This window comes from Stegodyphus dumicola, chromosome 7 (assembly GCF_044657685.1).
Source record: "Stegodyphus dumicola isolate Sdum_Otavi_A_Nest chromosome 7, ASM4465768v1".
NCBI lineage: Eukaryota > Metazoa > Arthropoda > Arachnida > Araneae > Eresidae > Stegodyphus > Stegodyphus dumicola.
Genome location: NC_140774.1, coordinates 163,981,401 through 164,006,173, shown reverse-complemented (window position 1 = coordinate 164,006,173; position 24,773 = coordinate 163,981,401). Strand labels below are relative to the sequence as shown.

The window sequence follows — 24,773 nt, the reverse complement described above, 5'->3', positions numbered from 1 at the left end:
AGCTTCTTTACCATTAAATGTGGATGAACACATTGTTGATATTTATTATTATCTTGAAAGAAGTTCTAAAAGAAAGGAAAAATTGAAACAGTTCCAACAGCTGCATAATACTGAAATAAGAAAAATTTTGAAACATGTGTGTACACGCTGGCTGTCTTTAAAGAAATGCTTATCTAGAATCCTCGATCAATGGAACCCACTTCTTGCATTTTTTAAAGAAGAAGTAAATGCTTCGAGAGTTAAGATAAAAGACTCTATTGAAAGTTATAAAGTACCTAAAGTAAATGGAGATGTAGTTACTACTTCCATTGTTAAAAATAAGTTTGAGAAAAATAAAGTAATTTCTGCATCTTTCAGCAATTCAACTGGCAGTTCTCAAAATAATACTGCAAAATATAAGCGTAAAGCTGATACAAATTTCTCTCAAAATGAAAAAAATTGCTCAACACACGAAACATTTTCCGATTACTGTAAGTTTATCTTGTGAAGAACGAATATTTATGTTTTTTTCTTCGGACCTTAACAAAGCTTTTTGCTCTTTTTTACAATTCATTTTGCCATTATTCGATGTTCTTAACGCAATTCTACAAAGCAGAATTCCATTAATTCATGTTTTGCAATCAATGATTTATGATCTGATCAAAGACACTTTATCAAAGTTTGTAAAACCAGTCTGTGTTTTGTCTTGTAATTCTATATATGATGTGATTTATGGTGAAACAGAAAATCAGAAGAAAGATGAAGATTTGGTAATAGGAGCTGCAACTACAAAAGTAGTGGAAGAACTTTCAGAAGAAGACAAAAATAAGTTTTATCTTCATGTTAGAAGTTACTTCTGTCGAGTATGTGATTACATACTACATAAATTCCCAGTCAACGATGAACTGATTTTGCATGCTAAAGTTGCTGATGTTTCTGCTCTAGCAAATGCATCTTTTTCTGATATAAAGTACTTTTTGAACAGATTTCCTGTGTTACTTCGTTTAGTCATGAAAGATGACGATATTGATGTTGCTACTGATATACTGCAGTCGCAATTTTGCAGTTTACAATTCGAAAACTTGGATGAAGTTATAAAATCAGCTAGGATTGACACCCAGTGGAGTTTAATTGGAAAATTGGAAGGTGCTGATGGAATTTTAAAATATAGTGAACTCTCTAGAATTATGTTGGCCATCTTGACAGTTCCCCATAGTAATGCAGAGTGTGAGAGGATTTTCAGTGTTGTTGCGAAAATGAGGACTAAATTTAGATCTTTTATTAGCGAAAGCAGGCCTACGTGGCAATTGCTATGAACAAAATTATGAAGCTTCTTTCTTAATGAAAGCAAAATCTGCCACTGTCCATAACATTTGTATGAAAACTGTTTAAAGTGTCGTCGGTTTTTTTTTTTTTTTTTTTTTTTTTTTTTTTTTTTTTTTAACGATGCAAGTAATAAAAATGTTTTTTATGTCTAAGGTATTTTTGTTTTGCTTGCATTTAAGACTTAGTAACTATTTAAAGTTAATTCATCATTAAAAACTATATTTTTATCATTTAAAAAGTATTTTTAACATTGTGAAAAATCTCCTGATTTCTTAAAAAAATCTCCTGATTTTTGAGTGTCATAGGTTGGCAAGTATGTATATATATATATACATAATTTTGTAAAGAAATATAAGCAGAAAAACTTTAATGTATTTCAAAATTTACTTAAAAAGGACTTAAAAAGAAATATACCTATATATAAGGTAGTAATATACCTATATAAAAGGCATGATGCATATTAATTTTGAGATGCATTTTAGATTCATATATTATAACAATTAGTAGTAGTAGCAGGCAGGATGGAGAGGTAGCTAAATTAAAATGGGGAATAAAAAGGAGATTGCTTTAATTAAAGTTAATAATTCTCTTTCATATTTCATATCTTACACATGCACACACACACATAAATATATTTCTTTACAAAAATATTATATACAGGATGCGGCAGGGAAACTACATTATTTTAAAAATGAATAACACAAATGTTATAAGCGATATCAGTTTAATTTTTTCCCAAGTGCAGAGAGACACATTTTTTTTTTTTTATTATGGTTTAAAAATAATATCATTAAGATGGTCTCCAATTTGGTCAATGCATTGAGATAGCCAAGTTTTAAAGTTTCTTTCCACTTTTACCAGCATATCAACAGGTACGTTGTCGATAGCAGCTTGAATATTGTTCTTCAGTTGAGCCAGGTTCTTTGGACGTTACAGATTTCAGATAGTCCCACCAAAAGAAATCACACGGGGTTAAATCAGGCGAACCCGCTGGCCACTGACGATTGCCCCGTAGGCGTCCACAGAAATGTTCTCCAAAAAACCATGGTCCAATGATGCTTATTCTGGACAATGCACACCAAAGAGTCACATGTTCTGTATGGAGGGTGTTGCCTCCTACGCGGCAATAAAAGTTATGTGCAGCGCATTGTTTCTGTGCAATTTCAGTTAGTTAAGATTCGAACTCCTAGCGTAGAATACATGTTTCGATCCCGTATGGTCGGGAATTTATCATTTTCGATTTAGATTTTAGTTATGATACAGTCCACGAAATAAAATTGGTTGTTGTTGTAAAATTGTCTTTAGTATATAGTCTAACCAGCAACCTCAAAACATTGGTCTCGGTCAGCCACAGCTAATTAGAATAAAAAAATGGCTAATGAAGACATAACTACGTTGAACAGAAAACATGGCAGTATTAAAGCGCAAATAACTAAATTAAAGTCGTCTGTCAGTGGGAAAAAGTGATGATTTTGGTTTCGAACAAATAGAAGTATTGCAAGAAAAAGTACACAAGTTAAATAAACAAATTGATGAACTTCGCTTGGATTATTACGAAGTGTGCAAAGATGAAGAAATATCAGACATCGAAGCTACTTTTGAAGAAATCGAGATGGATATTACCAATGTTCAGGTAAGCCTGAAATGTCTTTATACTTCATTATGTAGTAAGAATGCAAATAATGAGTATGCAAATAATAGTATCCCAGAAACAAGAAGTAATTCATTGAATTATAAATTACCTGAAATAACATTACCTAAATTTTCTGGCAATTTCGAAGACTGGAATTTATTTAAAAACCAATTTGTAGCTTTAATTTCATCTAATAGACAATTAACAGATTCTCAGAAATTGTTTTATTTACAATCTTGTTTAATTGGTAATGCAAAGATACAAACAATAGATGATACATTTTCTTCCTTATTTAAGACACTTGAAGAAAGATATGATAATAAGAGATTGGTTGTAAATTCTCATATCAATGAATTACTTTCTATTGAAAAAATAGTTCATGAAAATCCTAAAGATTTATGCTCATTAATTGATAAAGTTCAGAAACATTTAAGAGCATTAAAAGTTACGGAATTAAATATGGATAAATTAAGCGAAGCTTTGCTGATTAATATTATTCTCAATAAAATAGATAAAGAATCACGTAAGCAATTTGAAATGTCATTAAATAGTAATGCTTTATGTGAATGGGATTCTTTCATGACATCTCTTCAAAAGCAATGCCACATGTTAGAAAATATGCAAAACAAAACTGTATTTGCAAAAACAAAACACAACATTCCTCCAAATAAAGTTCGATCATTAGTGACAAAAACGAATAATAATAATAAATTTATGTGTCCGGTTTGCAGAGATAATCACACAGTTTTTATATGTGAAACATTTCTAGCATTGAATCCAATGAATGATACAAAATGGTTAAAAAGCTTTCTTTGTGCATTAATTGTTTACATTCAAATCATAAAGTAACTTCCTGTCAGTCTACACACTTTTGCTCGGTTTGCAAATTAAAACATAATTCACTTCTTCATCGGAATGAAGCTTCCATGTCGTCTGCAGCAAGTGGGGGAAAGCAAAGTGAAACTACGCCCTCCCCAGAGAACCGCAAAAATTAGGCTGTTTTGAATAGCAATGAATCAACAGAAAAAGCCTTAACGGCGTGTCTTTTTTCAAAAAATAAAACTGTTCTCCTTTCAACTGCGATTGTTTGGGTTAGAAATATTTATGGGCAATTCGTTAAAGCAAGAGCTGTTCTGGACTCAGGATCAATGTCAAATTTTGCTACAAATGAATTCTGTGAGCGTGCAAATTTAAAAAAGGAAAGAATAAATATTCCCGTTTTCAGTTTAAATGGGCAAATTTCAAACATTAAATTTTTTAGTTGTAAATAAAATCACAGATTTAGTACCTTCTACAAAATTAAATATTGAAAATATAGATATTCCTAATACATCAAGTTTGGCTGATCCAGAATTTGCCACTCCATCTAGTATATATCTGCTTTTAGGAGCAGAAATATTTTATGACATTTTTATTAATGGACAATTTAAATCTTCTACGAAATCACTCGTTTTCAGAAATTCTGTGTTTGGTTATATAGCTACTGGTTCTTTGAAAACATCCCTTGAAAATTGTCAGAATTATTGTGGACTTCTCGGTAATGTTGCTAATATTGATAGATTAGTAGAAAAATTTTGGTTAGTGGAAAATATTGGTGAAGAAAAGCCAATTCGTAGCCAAAAAGAAGAATTCCGTGAACAACATTTCAAAGACACTTACGAAATGAAGATGGCAGATTTATCGTAAAAATGCCTATGAAAGATGAACAATTAGGGGATTCAAAGCACTTAGCCAACATTAGACTCAATCAATTAGTTAAACGACTTAGCAAAAATGCTACATTGCAACATTTATATCAAGATTTCATAACAGAACATGAAAATTTGGACCATATGGAAAGGGTCAATGATAATTCAAAACCAAAACTTGAATATTACCTCCCCCATCATGGAGTATATAGACCAGAGAAGTCAAGTACAAAATTAAGAGTTGTGTTTAATGCTAGTGCCCCAAGCTCAAATGGCTTAAGTTTGAATGATTTACTTTTAGCGGGAGCAGTCCAAGAAGATACTTTTGATATTCTTGTGAGATTTATAAAACATCAAGTTGCAGTTATTGTGGATATAAAAAAAATGTACTGGCAAATTTTAGTTGATGAATCCCAAAGAGACTTATTTCGAATCTTATGGAAGAGAAACCTTAGCGACTCACCTGTGACATATAGACTCAAAACGGTGACTTATGGTACTAAAAGTGCTCCATTTTTAGCCATTAGATGCATAAAGCAAGTTGCACATGACGAAATGCATAAATATCCTGAAGCTGCCAAAGCTATCTTGTCAGACTGTTATGTTGATGATGTCATCTCTGGTTCATCAAACTTAGCAAGGGAATTGAAAAATCAGCTTATACAGCTTTTTCATAGTTGTGGAATGACTTTGCACAAATGGAACTCTAATTTTCCTGAACTATTGGATAGCATTTCTACAAGCTCTGAGCTTTCATTCTCCTCCAAAAGTGATAATGTGGTTAAAGCTTTAGGCATTACATGGAATTCTCAGAAGGATGAATTTAGCTTTAAAGTCTCAATCAAGGAGAAATCATCATATACCAAAAGAGACATTTTATCGACAATTGCCAGACTTTATGATCCTTTAGGACTGATTGGTCCAGTAATCAAAGCCAAGATATTTTTACAGAAATTATGGGTTCAAAAACTGAGTTGGGATGAACCACTTTTTGCAACTATTGCTCACGAATGACAACAGATAGTTTCAAATTTAAAGGCTGTTGAAAACATCAAAATTAATCATTGCATCCTCTCCAATCATCCAAGCAAGATTTCACTCATTGGATATGAAGATGCTTCGGAAGCCGCTTATGGTTCAGTTGTCTACTTGATTTGTGTCGATGAAGATCATGGCTCGTCATCTCATCTACTAGCCAGCAAATCTCGTGTGGCTCCATTGAAAACTTTATCTATTCCCAGATTGGAACTTTGTGCATGTTTGTTACTGGCTCATCTGATTTCGAAAGTTAGCAACTCATTGAAGATGCATTTAGATGACATCATTCTGTGCACTGATTCAACGATAGCACTGTCATGGTTGAAGACTTATCCTCATCTTTTGAAGACCTTTGCTGCAAATAGAGTCTCCAAAATTCAAATACTAGTAGAGCCGCGACACTGGAAGCTCGTATCATCAGCAAATAATCCGGCAGATCTGATTTCTTGTGGTGCTTATCCTCATGAACTTGTGACATCTTCCTTGTGGTGGAATGGTCCTGAACAGAACGAACTTAGTGATGCCTCTTTATTTGAACTTGAAAAGACTCTCATAGATTCTCCTGCTTATCAGGATGAACTTAAAAAACCTTTAGATGTTAATTTGAACTGCAATTTAAACTTGTTTTGGAATACCTTTTTTGAATTAACAAATAATTATGTTAAACTAATTAGAATTTTAAGTCTTATTTTCAGGTTTCTGTCCAATCTGAAAGGTCCAGTGAAGAAAACAGGCCCCATTAGTAGTACTGAATTTCAAGATGCGGAAATGCACTTGATAAAAATGGTTCAGGTAATAGAATTTGCAGAGGAGATTAAATCACTTCAAGATCAGAAAGTAATCAAAAGTCAGGTAAAAACTTTAAATCCATTTTTAGATGGAAAAGATATATTATGTGTGGGTGGTCGCTTAACTCATGCCACAGTTAATTATGACTCTAAACATCAAATTTTATTGCCAAAAAATCATAAGCTTACCAAGCTAATATTTATTCATTATCATTTGAAAAATTTTCATGCTGGTCCTCAAGCATTATTACATTTTGTTAGGGAAAGGTTTTGGCCCATTGGTAGCAAGGACTTAGCTAGAAAAACAGCTCACGACTGCTTAATTTGTTTTTGTGATAAATCTATCATTTCAGATCAATTAATGGCCGATTTACCTCCTAAACGTGTAAATCCAAATCTAACCTTTCATAACACAGGGATAGATTTCGCAGGCCCTTTTCTAATCAAATATAGAAATCAAAGGAAAGGTAGTTTACATAAAGTTTATATACCAATCTTTGTTTGCTTAGTTACAAAGGCATTTCATTTAGAAATAGTATTTGACTTAACATCTGAAGCCTTTATTGCATGTTTAACACGATTTTTTTTTCGCATAGAGGTAAAAGCTCATGTCTGTTTAGTGACAATGCAACTTTTGTAGGAGCTCACAAAGAGTTAAAGAAACTTGCTTCTTTAATACTGTCCCTGATGAAGTTTTGGGTAAGTATTTGGCATCTGAAAATATTTCTTGGAAATTCATTCCTCCTCGTGCCCCTAATTTTGGTGGAATTTGGGAGGCCGGAATCAAATCTTTCAAATTTCATCTTAAAAGAATTATTTCCGATGCAAAACTAACATATGAAGAATTTTTAACCGTAATTGATCAAATTGAAGGAATACTAAATTCGAGACCTCTTTCTCCTTTATTGTCTGAACCTTCAGATTACGAACCCTTGACGCCAGGTCACTTTTTAATAGGCAGACCCATAAACTCAATTGTAGAACCTCAAATTTTAGACTTGTCAGAAAGCAGATTGTCAAGATGGCAAAAATTAACTAAAATGATACCGATTATATGGAAACGATGGATAACTGACTATCTTAATCACTTGCAACAATGAAAGAAAGGGTATTTTTCAAAGGACAATATAAAGAAAAATACAATGGTTATTATTAAAGATGATCAGTTACCTTCATTTAAATGGTTACTAGGAAGAATTGATCAGACAATTCCTGGTAAAGATGGTAAGATATGAGTAGCAGTCATTAACACAAAGTTTGGTCCAATTAAAAGGCCAATATCAAAAATTTGTTTATTGCCTATTGAGGATAACTTCAAGGATTAAGTTTCATTGTTAATAAAATATACATTGTTCTTTATTATACTTATATTTTGGTAATTTTGATGAAAAATGTCAATATTTTTTACTGTTTGAAATGCTGATATACTTACCATAATTATTGAAAAAATTTGCAAATGTTCAAACTTTATAGAATTTTCTGAATTGTTTATTTCATTCTGTAAATTATTTACTAACTTTTAAGTCTTTATTATTGCTTTAAAAAAATGAATAGCTGAATTGTTAGCATTTGATACTGAATTATATGCTTAGATTTAGTTTGCATATCATAGATATTGCAACGTGGGGTGGTATGTTGCCTCCTACGCGGCAATAAAAGTTATGTACAGCGCATTGTTTCTGCGCAATTTCAGTTAGTTAAGATTTGAACTCCTAGCACAGCATACATGTTTTGATCCCGTATGGTCGGGAATTTATCATTTTCTATTTAGATTTTAGTTATGATACAGTCCACGAAATAAAATTGGTTGTTGTTGTTGTTGTAAAATTGTCTTTAGTATACAGTCTAACCAGCGACCTCAAAAGAGGGGCTGCTCATGAAATTCTCGGGGATTCCTGCCACTCCATTATCGCATGTTTTGCTTAATGCATGCTGCAACTGGAAAGATGAAAATGAACCTTAACGCTAAAGAACACAAGGGCATCATGAGGCATATTGTCAAGAACGGCTCTGCATGCACTTTTTCATGAAAGAAAATTGCATGGATTAATATTTGCACCACTGTCTACTTATATGGATGAAAATGCCAATGTATGGATACATGGATTGCCAATGTATGGATACATGGATTGCCAATATATGGATTGAAAAGTACAACTCCACAGCGAACGCATGCTCCTCTCTTGTCCACTGCATGATCGGTACTAAGCCTACATGACATAAAATGTTAAATACCTCTCTTTTCAATGAGCGCCACCCCCCTTTCTCGGAATAAATGTCGCTAGATGGTGCGCGTTTCAAATAAGGAATTTCACCTGTATATATACACACATAATTTTGTAAAGAAATACAAGCAAGAAAAACTTTATAATTAATGTATTTCAAAATTTATTTAAGGACTTAAAAAGTAAAATCCTGCAATTTCGCTGCAAAGATTAAAAATTTAATTTAATAGATAATATCTAAATGAAAAACTATCTAGGAAATGTAAAGTGAAATTTAGATAGTAAAAATGAGTATTAATACGAAATTAAAGCTGGAATTTGTAATTAATAAAACTGGAAGTGACAATTACAATGCTTAATTAAAAAAGAAAATAAGAGAATGCTTGTTGATTTCATAGAAAGATCCCAACCTATCAAGGGGTATGGGAATTTCTTCATATAAACACTGATTATTCATGATGATCACATTTCACCAATTTTGCATTTCTGAACAAATCCCTATTCCAATTTAAAATTTTCTAAACAATTTTAAGAAATTTGAATTTAAATCCTAAAGAAGTTCAGAAATGTGAAATAATTCCCCAATATATATGCATAATACTAAATAAAATGCTTTTCAATTACTTCAGAATATTTTTTATAAATTTATAACAAATGCTATTTTACCCAGGATGGAATTATTAATACCACCAAAGCAGAAACACTGCTTCTTTAACTTGCTCTAAAGTGATTTACATCCTTAACAGGGATTGAAAAATGACTTAAATCAATACATTTATTATTGAATATCTCTAAGAACTGTGCATGTAAAGGCATATTTTTTAAATTAATTTTATATAGCACAAGGAATACTTCAATAATGGGAATTTTTGCTCTTTGAGAACTGTATGAAGCAAAAATGGTTTACCTTTCATTATGGTTTTTTTACAGAGGCCTCCTACCTACACTTGAAAATGTTTATATAAAATTTATTATCTTTTGAGAAACACTGTAAATGAAAGTATTGAAAATGTTTATATAAAATTCATTATCATCTTTTAAGAAACACTGCAATTGGAAGTAGTACACATATAAGATGATATTAAGAAAAGAAAAATTTGCAAAAAAATTTTGGACACCCTGCATATATTGAGAGAGAAAAAGAAATAAAACAGAAAAATAAAGTATTAAACATTTTACAAAAATATAATCAATACTTGTATATTTTGGTGATTATACTAAAAAGATATATGAAAATAATAAAAAAAGTACAGCTTTTTTTGGTTAAAGAGATATTAGTCATATGCGAGTCATGTATGCTCAATTATGGTAACCTGTTTATTTCACAATATACATAGCTATACAATAATACCATTGTGAACAACAAATGGAAAAAATGAACATTTATCCAACAGTTTTCTCTCTAAAATTTTCAGCTGCTTTAATATTTTTTTTTTAAAGCATCAATATTGAAGTGTAAAATTGTGCAACAGATATCTGTTATCTTTTTAATTTCTACTTAATTGAAATTCATTTGCTAGCAACTGCATAAGGAGGCACAAATGCTTTTAGCATGTTAAATGAAATCAATAACTTTGTACATCTTGTGCGACCTTGAATTCATATAGTAAAATACATTTTGTATTTTTAAATTTTTTTCTCCGCTTATTTTAGATTTATTTAAATAATCAATCTTTTTACAGTGCTGTATTTATTTTTAGAGTTGATATTCCTAACACTTGTTATACTTTGCACCAAATTTAACATTTAGTACAATCTATGCACCAAAAAGTATCAAACACATTGCATCATGAAAAAATAGCTCTCACAAAATATAAGAATTTAATTCACTAACTTTTGATAATACAGCCAGATGCTGATTCTGTACAATTGCAGCTCGATATGTTGCTAGACCTCCTTCTTCTAGATCAGGAAACATATAAAACAAATGAATACTGGAAAGAAACTCAACAACAGCATCCCCAAGGAATTCTAGCCTTTCATTATGGTTAATACTAGAAATAGCTTCTTTCTGACTACCAAACCTTGACATGATATTGATTAAGGTATTTATACCTAGAAATTAAAATGCGTCATTATAAAAAATTGTGCTAAAACTTGCAAAAGAATGACTGAGATTGATAAACTAAAAAAATTATGTAAAGATTTGATATATGAACAACTAAAAAAAAGTAAGCATAGTAAATGTCATAAAAACTAGAAAATGAAGAAATGGAGGTTCTATAGTTGAAGTAGAGATTAATCTTGACATTAAGCTGCTATTACAAATTTAGCAAAGGCATTTTAAGTAAAATTACAGTTACATAAAATATAAAAATGAAATGGTTTGAAATCACTAGCTCAAAAAGTAAGATACAACATTTTTCATCATCTTTAATACACTTATATTTCATTCTATTCCAAATTTCTATTTCTAAAATTATATTTCATTCTATTCTGTAAAATTACTGTTCGCGCCTGCGCATCTGTAATGTAATGCACGCATGCGCATCTGTAATGTGATGATCTAACGAGTTTGAGAATCGCCATCGACGGTGTAAGAGGGCTGGTCACAGCTATGAGTTAATTGTAATTAATTATGAGAATTAATAAAGAATCGAACCAGCGAATTTATTTAGTGTGTGTTATTTGGGGACGAGACCCAAACATATCTGGTCGTAATCAACCGGAGCGTGAGTATTGTGCGTGAATAATGTTTCGTTTTTGAGAACACAGGAGTGTTTGTGTTTGCCAGTATTCCCAGCTTGTTCTTTTCAACGAATATCGCTGATTTGGGATACGGATATTCATCAAAAGTGAATCACTGCAGAGGTAAGTGATTCCTCTCTTGTTAATTCTGTACTTTCTGTGCTTGTTCTGTTATAAATAACAATGTTATTTAAGGATGCTAAAAAAGAAGACTTAAGGCCTATTGCCTTAGAAATAAATCTAAATGTTGATGAAAAAATGACTATAACAGATTTGACTGATGTTATTGAGAATAGTGAAATTTTCAAAACTAAACAAGATTTAGTAAAAGAGATAGCAAACTCTATTATCGAAAATAGAAAACAGGAAGAGCAAAACGAGCAAAAACTTGTCGAGTTAGAAAAAATAAAACTTGAGAGATCAAAGAATGAGTTAGAGTTGGCTAAGCTTAAAGCAGAAACTAAACTTGATGGTGTAAGCGAAACCGAAACAAAATCAGAGTCACTAGATCAATTAATAAAAAGTATCAGAACCTTAACTGTAAAAATTCCTATATGGCCTGAGAGTTGGGGATTTTTCTTTTCGTCATTAGAACGAGCGTTTATTACAAAAAATGTTTCGGAGGACTATAAAGCAGAAATTCTGTTAAATCTGTTAGGAGACAAAGCTTCGAATATAATAACCTATTTACATGATAAGGATATCGCGAATTATGAAAATGTTAAAGAAGTAGTTCTGAAGGAGTTTCAGCCAACACCATATTCGTGTTTAGAAAACTTCAGAAAAACTGTTAAACAACCACATGAAACTCATGTGCAGTTTGCTTCTCGCTTAATAACTGCCTGGGATTATTATTTAAAATTAAGGAAGGTAACTGACTTCGAGACCCTCAAACAACTAATAGTTTCAGATAGGTTATACCAATCTTTAGATACGGGAACAGCTTCTCACATTGCTGTGAGGCAAGGTGATTCATGGTTTTCACCTAGTGAGTTATGTAAAGAAATAGATTTATATTTCACGTCACGAGGAAAACCTCTTACTGAGAATTCTCATGTTAATCGTAAGTATAATAGCTCAAAAAGTGTAGCTAAAGTGTTTTTATCAGATGTTAAAACAGAGAACTGTATTTTATGCCATGAGAATCACGGATTGGCAAAATGCCCATCGTATTTAAAATTACCGGTACAAGAAAGAGTACAGGTTGTGAAATCTAATAAATTATGTTTTAACTGTCTACATATGCATTCAGTATCAAATTGCCCATCGAAATATTCTTGTTTTTGTCAAAAACGGCACCACAAAACTATTCACTTTCCGAAAGTAAATAATATTGTAAAGGAGAAAGAATGTTCTTCAACGGAACAAAATAAAAACAAAACAAATGTATCTGCCTGCAACATTCCCAAACGAGATGACTCATCGACCTTGAATGTTAATGCGTAGGAGTTCTTTCAAAAGGCATTTATTAGCAATTATTCGAATAAACAGAGTACAGTTCTGCTTTCAACAGTCGTATGTTTTCTAATTGATAACGAGGGGAAAAAACACAGAGTGAAGTGTCTGTTGGACAGGGGCAGTATGTCGAACTTTTTGACACAGAATTTTATTGAGCATTTGCAGTTAGAGAAAGAAAAAACAAACATTTCCGTTTCGGGAATAAATGATGCTACTTTAACAATAAAGCATAAAATTAATGCTTCGATATGTAATAAAGAAGGAACTTTTATAAAGAATTTGGACTTTTTAGTAATTCCAAAAATAACTGCTGATTTAACACCTTCGCGCAAAATTAAAATTTCAGTGCAAGATCTTCCTAATTTAAAATTAGCAGATGAAGGATTTAATGTCCCAGAAAGAGTAGATATGTTGTTGGGAGCGGGAGTTTTTTATGAACTTTTGAAACCGAGTCAAATTTGAATGAATAATCCTGATCTTATTTTACAAGATACAGTTTTTGGTTTTATCGTGTTTGGAAATATTCCAACAGAGACTAGAAACAGGGTTCATTGTGGGTTGATAAAGGAAAAAGACAACTTAGATAAAAATCTTACAAAATTTTGGGAATTAGAAAATATTGAAACTGATAAACCCAAAAACAAAGAATTTTTAATTTGTGAGAAACATTTCGTAGAAAATTATACACGAGATAAAACCGGTAGGTACGTTGTTAAAATGCCATTAAAGGAGGATCCGGACATTTTAGGAAGTTCTAAACAAATTGCAACGAGTAAATTAAATTCCTTATGGAAATGCTTAGTAAAGAATCCCGAATATGTAAAATTATATTCAGATTTTTTAAAAGAATATCAACAGTTAGGACATATGGTTGAGGTGAGTGAAAGCGAGGAGGAACGAGGTTCATATTATATTCCTCATATTGGAGTATATAGGGGAGAAGAGAAAAGTAAGTCGACTCCCTTGAGGGTAGTATTTAACGCTTCTTCTTTGACAAGCAAAGGAAACTCTCTAAATTCTATACAGTATAATGGAGGTGTGATACAAGATGATTTATTCTCAATTATGCTGAGATTCAGGAAATATATTTTTGCTTTCACTGCTGATATACAAAAGATGTATCGAGCTATTTCTATCCATCCAGATCAGTGGAAGTTGCAAAGGATTTTATGGAAAGAAGGCATTGATAAGCCAGTTAAAAACTTTGAGCTAACTACCGTTACCTATGGAACTGTGAGTGCACCATTTTTAGCAATGAGAACACTTGTACAGCTGTCAAAGGACGAAGGAGATAAATTTCCTTTAGCAGCACCTGTACTGAGAGAAGACATGTACATGGACGATATTCTATCTGGAGCTGAGTTGCTAAGTTCTGCGTTAGAACTTCAAAATCAGTTAATAGGCATTTTGAAGAGTGGAGGTATGTTACTCCATAAGTGGTGTAGTAATGCTACTGAACTGTGTCAAACAAACGACAAAACATATCCCTTTGGTAAATCAGAAGAATCTAAAGCATTAGGTATTTTATGGAAGTCAAAAGGAGATTGTTTGAGCTTCAACGTTAAAATCGAAGACGACGTAAAGGTTACGAAACGGCAAGTGTTATCCGTCATATCTCGCATCTTTGACCCGTTGGGTATAATTTCTCCAGTTATAATTGTAGCAAAAATATTTATGCAGAAATTATGGCTGTTAAAATTGAGCTGGAATGATGTTTTGCCAGAAAAGGAGGCTAAAGAATGGAAAGAATTCTCCACTACCTTGCAGCTAATGAACAACATTGAAGTCTCTAGATGTATTTTATTACCGGATAGAATCAAGATTGAATTAAATGGTTTCTGTGATGCCTCAGAGGCCGCCTATGGAGCAGTTATCTACTGTAAAGCAACATCAGCAACAAACCGTACATCAGTGAGGTTGGTGTGCAGTAAATCGCGTGTCTCCCCCCTAAAGAAGACTACAATCCCAAGACTTGAGCTTTGCGCAGCAGTGCTATTAGCTAAACTAATGCATCGAGTGAAATCATCGTTAAAATTGGAGCTTACTACTATCCACCTTTGGACCGATTCTATGATTGTGCTGTCATGGATCAACAAAGAGCCACACCTGCTCAAGACATTTGTCGCAAACCGGATTTCAAAGATACAGGATCTGACTGAAATAGCACAATGGCATCATATCGCTTCTGAAGAAAACCCATCAGATCTCATATCTAGAGGTATGTCTGCCAAAAAACTGCAACTAAGTCAACTGTGGTGGAACGGGCCTGACTTCTTAATGAAGGATGAGTACCCTATAAGAGTTATACCTGAAGCAATTGCTGAAAAGGACAGTAATGAACTTAAAAACTTTGATGATTCTGAACTATCTACAAGTTTAAATCTGAATGTGAAAAATTTTGTTTGAATTGAATGTGAAAATTTTTTATTGAATTGCAGTAATAAGTATTTAAAATTAATTCGTATTATAAGTTTTTGTTTTAGGTTTTACAAGAATTGTAAGCAAGAACAAAAACAGGTAGGTAATTTACAAGTGGGAGAATTGAGAGCAGCTGAAGAAACTTTAATAAAATTAGTAAGGGTGAGTATTTTATAAATGAGATAAATGATCTTAAAAAATCAGGTATTGTTCCAAGAAATAGTTCTATTAAAAGTCTTAACCCTTTCATTGACAGTAATGGACTGTTGAGAGTTGGAGGTAGATTAAAAAATAGCAATTTAACTTATGAGAAAAAATTTCCTATTATTCTGCCTTCTAAACATAAATTAACAGAGTTAATAGTTAATTACTATCATTTAAAATATTTGCATGTGGGTCGTCAATCTTTGTTATATCATATAAGACAAAATTTTTGGATTGTAAGTGGTAGAAATGTTTGTAGAAAAATTGTAAAAAATTGTATAATATGTTTTAAAGCTAATCCCATTGTAGCTCAGCAAATCATGGGTGATTTACCCAAGGAAAGAATCACAGCTAATCTTACATTCAATTGTACTGGAGTTGACCTCTGTGGCCCATTCTTAATTAAATACAAAAAATCATAGAAAAGGTATGTATCAAAACGTTTATGTATGTATATTCATTTGTATGGTTACTAAGGCCATTCATTTAGAGCTGATAACTGATCTAACATCTGAAGCATTAATAGCTACCTTGAAACATTTCTTTGCACGAAGAGGTAAAAGTTTAACACTATTTAGTGATAACGCTACGAATTTTGTAGGTGCAAATGCAGAATTAAAGAGGTTAAACAAACTAGTGAACGAACAAGATGAGCTTTTAGCTGGTTATTTGAGTTCTGAGAATATCGAATGGAAATTTCTCCCTCCCAGAGCACCTAATTTTGGAGGCCTTTGGAAGGCTGGAGTTAAATCTTTTAAGTACCATTTCAAACGTGTCGTAGGTAATGCAAAATTGACATTTGAACAATTTTTAACAATTATGATTCAGATTGAAGGAATTTTAAATTCCCGACCATTGACACCCTTGTCTTCGGACATTGATGATTTAGAGGTTCTAACACCTGGGCATTTTTTAATTGGTAGAGCAATTAATTCGATCCCTGAGCCAGATATCACGGAAGTTAACATTAACAGGTTAAAACTGTGGCAACAGATCACAAGATTAGTACAAATTATCTGGAAAAAATGGAACTCCAATTATTTAAGTCATTTACAAAATCGATCTAAATGGCAAAGTTCTAAAACCAATATACAAGTTGGAGACATGGTCTTAATTAAAGATAATTTGCCTTGTTGTAATTGGGCGGTTGGTCGTATAATAGAAGTATTTTATGATAAAGATGGAAAGGTTCATGTGTGTAATGTAAAAACTCAAACTGGAACTTTCAAACGACCAATTACCAAATTATGTGTCTTACCAATACAAAAATGAGTATTGTCTTTATAGTTATTGTACAGTATTGAATGTGCTTCACATAAAATGTCATTATGTAACTGAAATGTTATATTGTATTGCTTTGAGTTGTACGCTGATGTATATGGTAAATGTCTAATTATAATAATGATTTTATGTAATAGTACTTATTCAAAATTGTTTATGATATACTTGTTTAATTTTTATGCTATATCTTAATTACAATAGTTGAATGCTAAGCATTGCAACGCGGGGCGGCATGTTCGCGCCTGCGCATCTGTAATGTAATCCACGCATGCGCATCTGTAATGTGATGATCTAACGAGTTTGAGAATCGCCATCGACGGTGTAAGAGGGCTGGTCACAGCTATGAGTTAATTGTAATTAATTATGAGAATTAATAAAGAATCGAACCAGCGAATTTATTTAGTGTGTGTTATTTGGGGACGAGACCCCAACAATTACAAATTATTAACTAATAATTTCAATTTTCTCATTGCGGTAAAAAAAATTATTTAAATATGGAAATGAAACAATTATAAATTCCCTAAAGCAGAACATTTTTTATCACTTTAGTCATAAATGGCATTTTATCACATTTATATAGGTAAAACTGCAAAATTATTAACTGATAATTGAATCCATTTCTTTCCAGAACTTTAACTGTGAGAAATATATAAATGAAATGGCAACAAAGCCCTTAGCTCAAGATTAAAGTACACAATTTTATATTGCTTCAAACTTCCTTATGTGACACTTCATCATATTTCAGTTACATAAAAGTAAAAAAAATATCAGCAGATAATTCCCGCCATTTCATTTACAGCATGGTTCATTTATTATGAAACATCAGCAGTTTACATAAACTTCATTAATATGTTTTACCCCTTTTTCGTGTATTCATGTAATGTATTCTTCTGTCACCATACTGAGGTTGCCGTAATCCACAATTTGTCAACGAATTACGAGCATGATCTGGATTTGTCCCAAAATTTTCTCTGTAGGATGGGTGAGTGAGAGCAAGCTACAATATCATAATAAATATATAAGCAAAATGTTTTAATATTATCAATTAAACAGTTAAAAATGAGATTTTTTTTATGTACATACACTTTCAGATCATCCAAGTTACATAAAAAGTTCCTAAACTAAAACAGTAATTATTTCAAGCATTAAAATAATAACAAAAATTAAAAAATTTCATATTTAAGAGAAAAAGTGAAGGCATACAAATCTGAGAAATAATACCATAAATTATAGTCTAACACTGTACACAATTCTCCTATGGTAATTTTATGAATAAGACCATAAAAAATGAATTTTTTATTATATTATAGACACTCCGGAATGTTGAACTCAGAGTTGATTTTAGATTGTCAATGGTTCCGAGAGTACAAATTTTTTCAGAGTATTCCATAAAGACGAATGCAAATTTTGATATAAAGTTTCAGTTGGAGATTTTGATGATTATATTTTATATCAGAAAATAATTAAATATTCCTTCAACCATTTCCAAAACCATGCAGCTTCCAAAAAAATTCTGTACTTAAAACCATAGATACAAAAAACGTGTATGTTTCAGGAAAGCTACGAACATGTTTTGCAAAAAAAAGTATGAATTGGTTCTTCAAACTGCTGTCTTGTGAAAGTACCTAAACAGCAACAAAAGTTACAACAAAAAATACATAAAAATTTCAGACCATCTGCTTTAAATAGAAATCAATACTTCAAAGCATTTTCTTTTGAAAGTAAGGCCAGAGATCTCAAACTGAAACAAAAGCTATAACAATTTGGAGGCCTTCTGTTCTTAAAAAGAATTAATTTTTCAATCTGTTCTTTAATGAAAGCATCACCAAAGATACCAAACTGCAACAAAAGTTCCTCATTTAGAAGACTTCTTTTCATTACTGAAGAGCTCATGTTCTTTGTATGTTGGAAATTCTGCATGCCACAAAAGTAAATATTAATTATTTAATTAATATTTTTGTTATTCCTAAACTGTTATATGAGACATCTTTAATTAAAAAACGTGAAGCAAACAATGTCACACTGAATGACAGAATATTATTTTATATAATCAAATTATGCTCATATTGCTTCATAAATAAATTTTAAGGTTCTAACAGATATATATATTTTATTCAATCAATACCTTTTACTCCGTTTTTTTTCAACAATCAAAGTAATATAAGCAAATATGAATAATTCTATTTATTTATTCAAAATTAATCTTTAAAAAATAATACTTGCTACTTTTAAAAATGTACATATTGCACAGTTAGCCTTTCAGTTTAGAACCACTTCACATCTGTATCTATCATAGAGCAAAATGAAAAAGGATTGGATTATTTGTATTTTATCAAAGAACCCAGAAGTTATCTGCCTAGAGCTAGAGATGTTTTTATGAAGGATTTTATAAGGAAATCTGGCTCACATTCACATTACAGATGTGGAAAATTATGAAAACTCCCACACAGCCAGCCAATTTAACGGGATTTTAACTCAGAGAGACCGATCTAACATGGAAAATTTCAAAAACTTCCTCTGCCTTCAAAAACACAGATGGTCCTTTAATGCAGTAACAAAATTATAAATTTAATAATTAGACAACAGTCCCCCCAAAAAAAAATCAAAAGTGCAGTAAAACTTCTTAGACAATAACCCATGGAGGTGAATGAATTTGAAAACATGATTATTAATGATGTTCAGTACTATTATTTCATTACTTTGCATTCAGAGGTGCTCACAGTGATAAATGAATTTAACTGTATTCCATACTCACATACATATAAAGTCTTCTATATTCTTTTAGAAGTGAAAAATATAATACATCTTTCATACCTTTAATAATATTTAAGCACAATATTATCTCTATCCTTACTTACAATACCTTGCCAGTGTGATGGTAATTTGTAAATACCATTTTTGAAAAAATATCTTTCCCTTAGAGGCAAAGAATTCAAGTAATGTTTAGCTTACATCTGTTTCAGTTTTGAATTCTTTTCCCTTCAAGGCTAGAAACAAGTAATAGTTGGAATGTGCTAGGTCTGAGAAATATGGTGGATGCAGCAGAATTTCACAGCGCTAATTGTGCAATTTTTTAAAGCAACATGGGAACTGACATTATCAAGATGCAGTATGATGTGCTTTCTGAAAATTGCCAGCCTCTTTCCTTCGACTGCTTTATTTACATCAACTATTTGCAGACAGTATATCTCCAAATTTAAGTTTTAAAAAGCTTGTAATATATTGGTCCTTGGATATCCCACTTTATACACTATATTCTGTTATTCAACTCCAAGTTTAGTTGAGAGATGGAAGGCAGATTTTCTGAGCTCACAATATGCTCTTTACCTAACGATATTTCCATAGGAATCCACTTTTTATCACCAGTTATCATCCGATCCAAGAAGGGTTCATTTTGTTTCTGAACAAGCAGAGATGTGCATATGATGTGTCAATCATGCAAGTTTTTCTCACTTAACACACAAGCCAACCATCTGGAATATTTATAGACCAATCCTAGTTTCCAAATGTGGTCTGAAATGGTTTGCTGAGCTGAGTTGTGCTTTACCATAATCTGTAATGTTGTCAAAAAATGATCTTGTTCTATGATGGTTTTGACAATACCAGCGGCAATCACAGATGGCTGCCGAGCATGGCTTATCATTAAGATCGAAACCACCTGCTTCAAATTTTTTAAACATCTTCTGCCTAGTTGAAACTACCTTTCTTACTAAAATCTTTCACTAAATTTTGACACACTTCTATAACATTTTTTCCTAGTAGGAATTTATACACAGTACAGTGTTGTTAAGTGAGTTTTATCAGCAGTTATGTTTATATGATCACGTCTCACTTAATAATGGCATGAGACACTTTTGTTTCAGTTAATTTAGAAGAGCACATGCATATAAATGTAATGATAAAGAGATGTCTCAAATGAACACGTGCATGCATGTGAAACATGAAATAACATTATGAGACAGAACTTACATTAAAATACCTTTTGCATCAAAAGAGAAAATGTAATAGAAAAAATATAAGAAATCATAAAAATAATAATGATGATGATAAAAATTTGTTTAAAGTTGCTTTCAAAGTTGTAATGAAGTTTCAATACAAGATCAGTATTAGTTGCACTGCAATTTTAAAAAAATGCAGGGTGTAAAGTGAAACTTATTCTATAGTGCTATTTAATACACTGCTAATGAAATAACTGTAACAGGTTTCAATTCTAATTTAACAAAAAATGAAATTAAATAAAATAAAAATGAAGAATTTTGCAAGATTTGAATTTTCAGAACAAATTACTAAATGCACAATTAATTTAAATCAGTATCTAGATGCATAGCCTACCTGCAATAGAAAACGATCCTTAAACTTATAGCCAATTTTCTCTTCCAGATTACTCAATGACTGGTGAAACCTCAGGTGGCAAACCAAAACTGGGAGAAGCATAGCATGCTAGTTGACAATGAAATAATATATTGCTAAATTAAATGTTAATAAATTCTAAAAATAATTCATCTACAGGCAATTTCCTATAAAAATTAATTGATAAAAATAAATAACACAATATAATAGTGTGTAAATTAATCTGAGCAAAAGATTATTTTTTAAATATTTTATTTTCCATAAATGACAGCACTGATTAGTTTTGAATTTTCCCTTCAATTTATGCCATTTTATACTTGCACACTGTTCTGAGTTCATAATTGTCTTTGCATCAAGTACTTTTGTTACTTTTTCAAAGAAAGATGTTCATCTTTTAATAACTGTGCTTATTTGTTCTAATTTTTTTTCCTGGTGCGATGGAATCACTTCTGGTAAAAGAAGCAAAATTGTTATTTTAAATCAAGACATTTCCATGAATCAAACAACCAAAAATGAGATCCATGAAATAACTGTTAATACCCTTTTTAAGCTTTAAAAAAGTACTTGTGCCTTGGTGTAAAAAGAACTGAAAAATATGGCAAAAAGTGTAAAACTACAGGCTGAGATTATACTGACTGATTAGGGAGTAAAAAAAATCCTTGGTTTACTGATTTTTCCTCTACTCTCCCCCCCAAAAAAAAGAAACCTGATTAATTTTTTTAAGTCAAATTATGTAATTCTGCAACAAGTTAAACCTGGCCATAAAGCTACTCGACCTCAGAAAAAGCAACTTAAACATCCAGATGAAGAAAAATTAGTTGATTTGGTCAAAATGAAACTTAAAAGATTACAAAAATGTTCTCTTTCAGAAAAAAATCCTTTTATTGCTCATAATGGGTATGCAGAACTAAAAGACACCATGTATCATCAAAATACAGGAGCCAGACTTAAAAATACCCATGTAATAAATGTTCTGAGTTTGGTTTTCTTTTGTCCATGTACAGGATTTTTATACTAATCATTGAAATGATGAACTTAGAAAAATAATTTGAAATTATTAAGAAAAGAATTGGTCCAACTCTGACAAAACTACACCTCACAGAAATGGGATTTTACAACAAGATTCTTTTACATGTCACAGATACAAGAAATTTGCAAGTGCTTCTCAGTTGGTTCAAATACAGGAAACTCAACTAAGTTCAACCTAATTGAGAATCTTTGGTCAGTCAAGAAAGGAAAACTGAAAACAAAAAACATGAATAAATCTTTTAATTTCCAATATCATCAAAGTATGGTTTTACAATAATTAGGTGAAATGAACGCAAAGAAAACTGATTAAATCAAAGACAAAATGTTAGAAACAAGTTCTCAGAGAAAAGGGTTTTTTTTTTAAATTCATAAAGGGCATATTTCACATTAAGTTTATTTATAAGTTTTGAAAATGCATGTTTCATTAAAATTATTTATGCGTTCAGATTAATTAGCACACTACAGTAACGAAATTCTTTAAGCCTACTTGAATTGCATCACTTATAATTCCAATTTTTTAGTGATAAATTATCAGATTAAATTTAACAAATTACAAAAATAATTTCTTTGAAGGTAATTTTGCATATTTACTAATAAGTATAAATAATACAACAGTTATTAATCTTGCTTTATAAACAAAATTAAATCTTTATTAAACTTACCTGAATTACATCACTCATGATTCCGGTTTTGAAGAATCCTTTGCTACTTATTACTACAGTAACATCCCTTTTCAAATCACTAAAAATTCAATGCAAATTACATAAAACTGGGAGGAAATGTAATTCTTTTAATACACTTTAAAATCTGAAAAACTACAACTTTGCATGAGGATATATTTCCAAATATAAGCCAAAAGATACAATTTTGTTGCAAAAAATCAGCCAATTTTAAAAGCCAGTAAGTAAGCCAAATTCAGTATTGCCATGTAAATCCTGCTACATATATAATCAAAAATGCAAATTATTAATTATATCATAGCCAGATATTGTTAGATGAACTGAAGGTAAATGCCAAGCTTCCATCTTTAGCTTCCATTAAAAAATACGGATCACAGCACCAACAGTTTCTTTTCCTATATTATCCTAATTTTTTAGCATACATATAATTTGGCACTTTAGCAATAGTGTGGCCACTTTTACTTCAGTTCTCAGTTACAATAAACTTTCTCACAATCACAAGAATTTTTCCTTTCATCTGCACTCTTGCAAATAGGTAAAATATACTTTATTTCCACAATAAAGTGATTGTGTGGACAAAAATTATGGCCTGCATATTCTGCTAGTTTTAACTAAAAGTTATTACTTTTGCTGAGCAATGCTATAGATGGAAATGAAAATGACATTATCTCCAATATGAATATTAGCAGTATTATTGAGGAAATAAAGGATAATACCATTCACCTAGATTTCTCTCAGCAAAGACTTCAAAGAAATTCTAGAAAATTTTGGATTGATACTCATATAACAGTAAAAGCTTAACTATCCCCATAGCTCGGGAAATGCCAAATTCCAGATACACAAATTGAGAGTACAAAAAATGGAATTCACATTAGAAAAGCCATATTAGTGGGAAACTTTTCTGCTCTAAAATTATAAAAACAACCATCTGATTTGTTACCATCCTGAACATAAAAACCTACATTTAAAGTTAAGATTTCAGATGAAAACAAATTACATTTCAAGCTTATAAAAGCCGATGCACTTTATCACTCTGATCCAATTATGAAATTTCACCGAAAATGCCACCAATCATTTCGCCCTAAGTTTAAACAAACATATCTTTTTCTAATTTAGTTTGATAATACAGACATGAAAATTATGCATATTACCTATAATAATATTCCATGTTACATATGTTACATCATATTGTTTATCCATTTCAAAGTCGTATATCTTTTATTTTCTTACTTTTTTTTTTTTAATTTTATTTTTAATGCCCAGACTCTGTACTCCGCTTCATTCAGTCCCAAATAGTAATCATTTTTTCATAATGGGAGGAGAAAACAGAACTTATATCCTTCTTTACAAAAATTAAACCAGCTTACAGAGAATTGATCGAATTTATATTACACAAGCAAAACAAACTCCTTAGTGTTGTAGTTATGCTTATCCATTACTGGCTCTAAATTGCACTGTTTGGAAATAATGTATATGTGTTAACAGTATTATGAGCTCTATAATGGCATTATAAATTTCCCATTTATTAAATGTTTTTTGCAAAAATATTTCTAAAATTCTAAAATATTCTGGTTACTTAAGATTGCTAGTCAGTTGAATGCCAGATAGTCAGACTTTTACTGTATTAAAAAATTGATGCATATTAGTATTACATGAAATTCAATCAACAAATTTTTTCAACTATATTATCTAAAAAATCACTTTGAACTTATATATAAATCAACCCCTAATCTTCAGCAGCAAAATATTTGGTAAAAATTCTATGCTTATACATGGAAATAATTAAGAAGATAGTGCAATAAGCAGGAAACTATTTTTTCACAGAATACTTTTATTCCTTAATTATTAAGAATTAATATATTCCAAATGTAATTCTTTTCTCTTTAAAAGGCAAGGAACAGAAATGTTACTAGTTTCATCTTGTTAGAATAAATTTACATTCAGAGTTCAATAATGCAAGAGTTCACATAATGCTGATTAGAAGTTAC

The 24,773-nt window shown here is 31.1% G+C and overlaps 1 protein-coding gene across 5 annotated transcripts in view; it reads right to left on the bottom strand.

The window, feature by feature from the left end:
• Positions 1 to 24,773, bottom strand: part of drosha (ribonuclease 3 drosha) — a 144,633-nt gene that overhangs the window by 48,270 nt on the left and 71,590 nt on the right. For all 5 annotated transcript variants that reach the window (XM_085821014.1, XM_085821018.1, XM_085821017.1 and 2 more), the window contains 4 exons: positions 22,768 to 22,846; positions 21,059 to 21,166; positions 17,585 to 17,723; positions 10,512 to 10,732 (listed from right to left, as the gene is read on the bottom strand). In XM_085821014.1, coding sequence (XP_085677140.1) covers positions 10,512 to 10,732; positions 17,585 to 17,723; positions 21,059 to 21,166; positions 22,768 to 22,846 — 547 coding nt within the window. The remainder of the gene's footprint in view (positions 1 to 10,511; positions 10,733 to 17,584; positions 17,724 to 21,058; positions 21,167 to 22,767; positions 22,847 to 24,773) is intronic.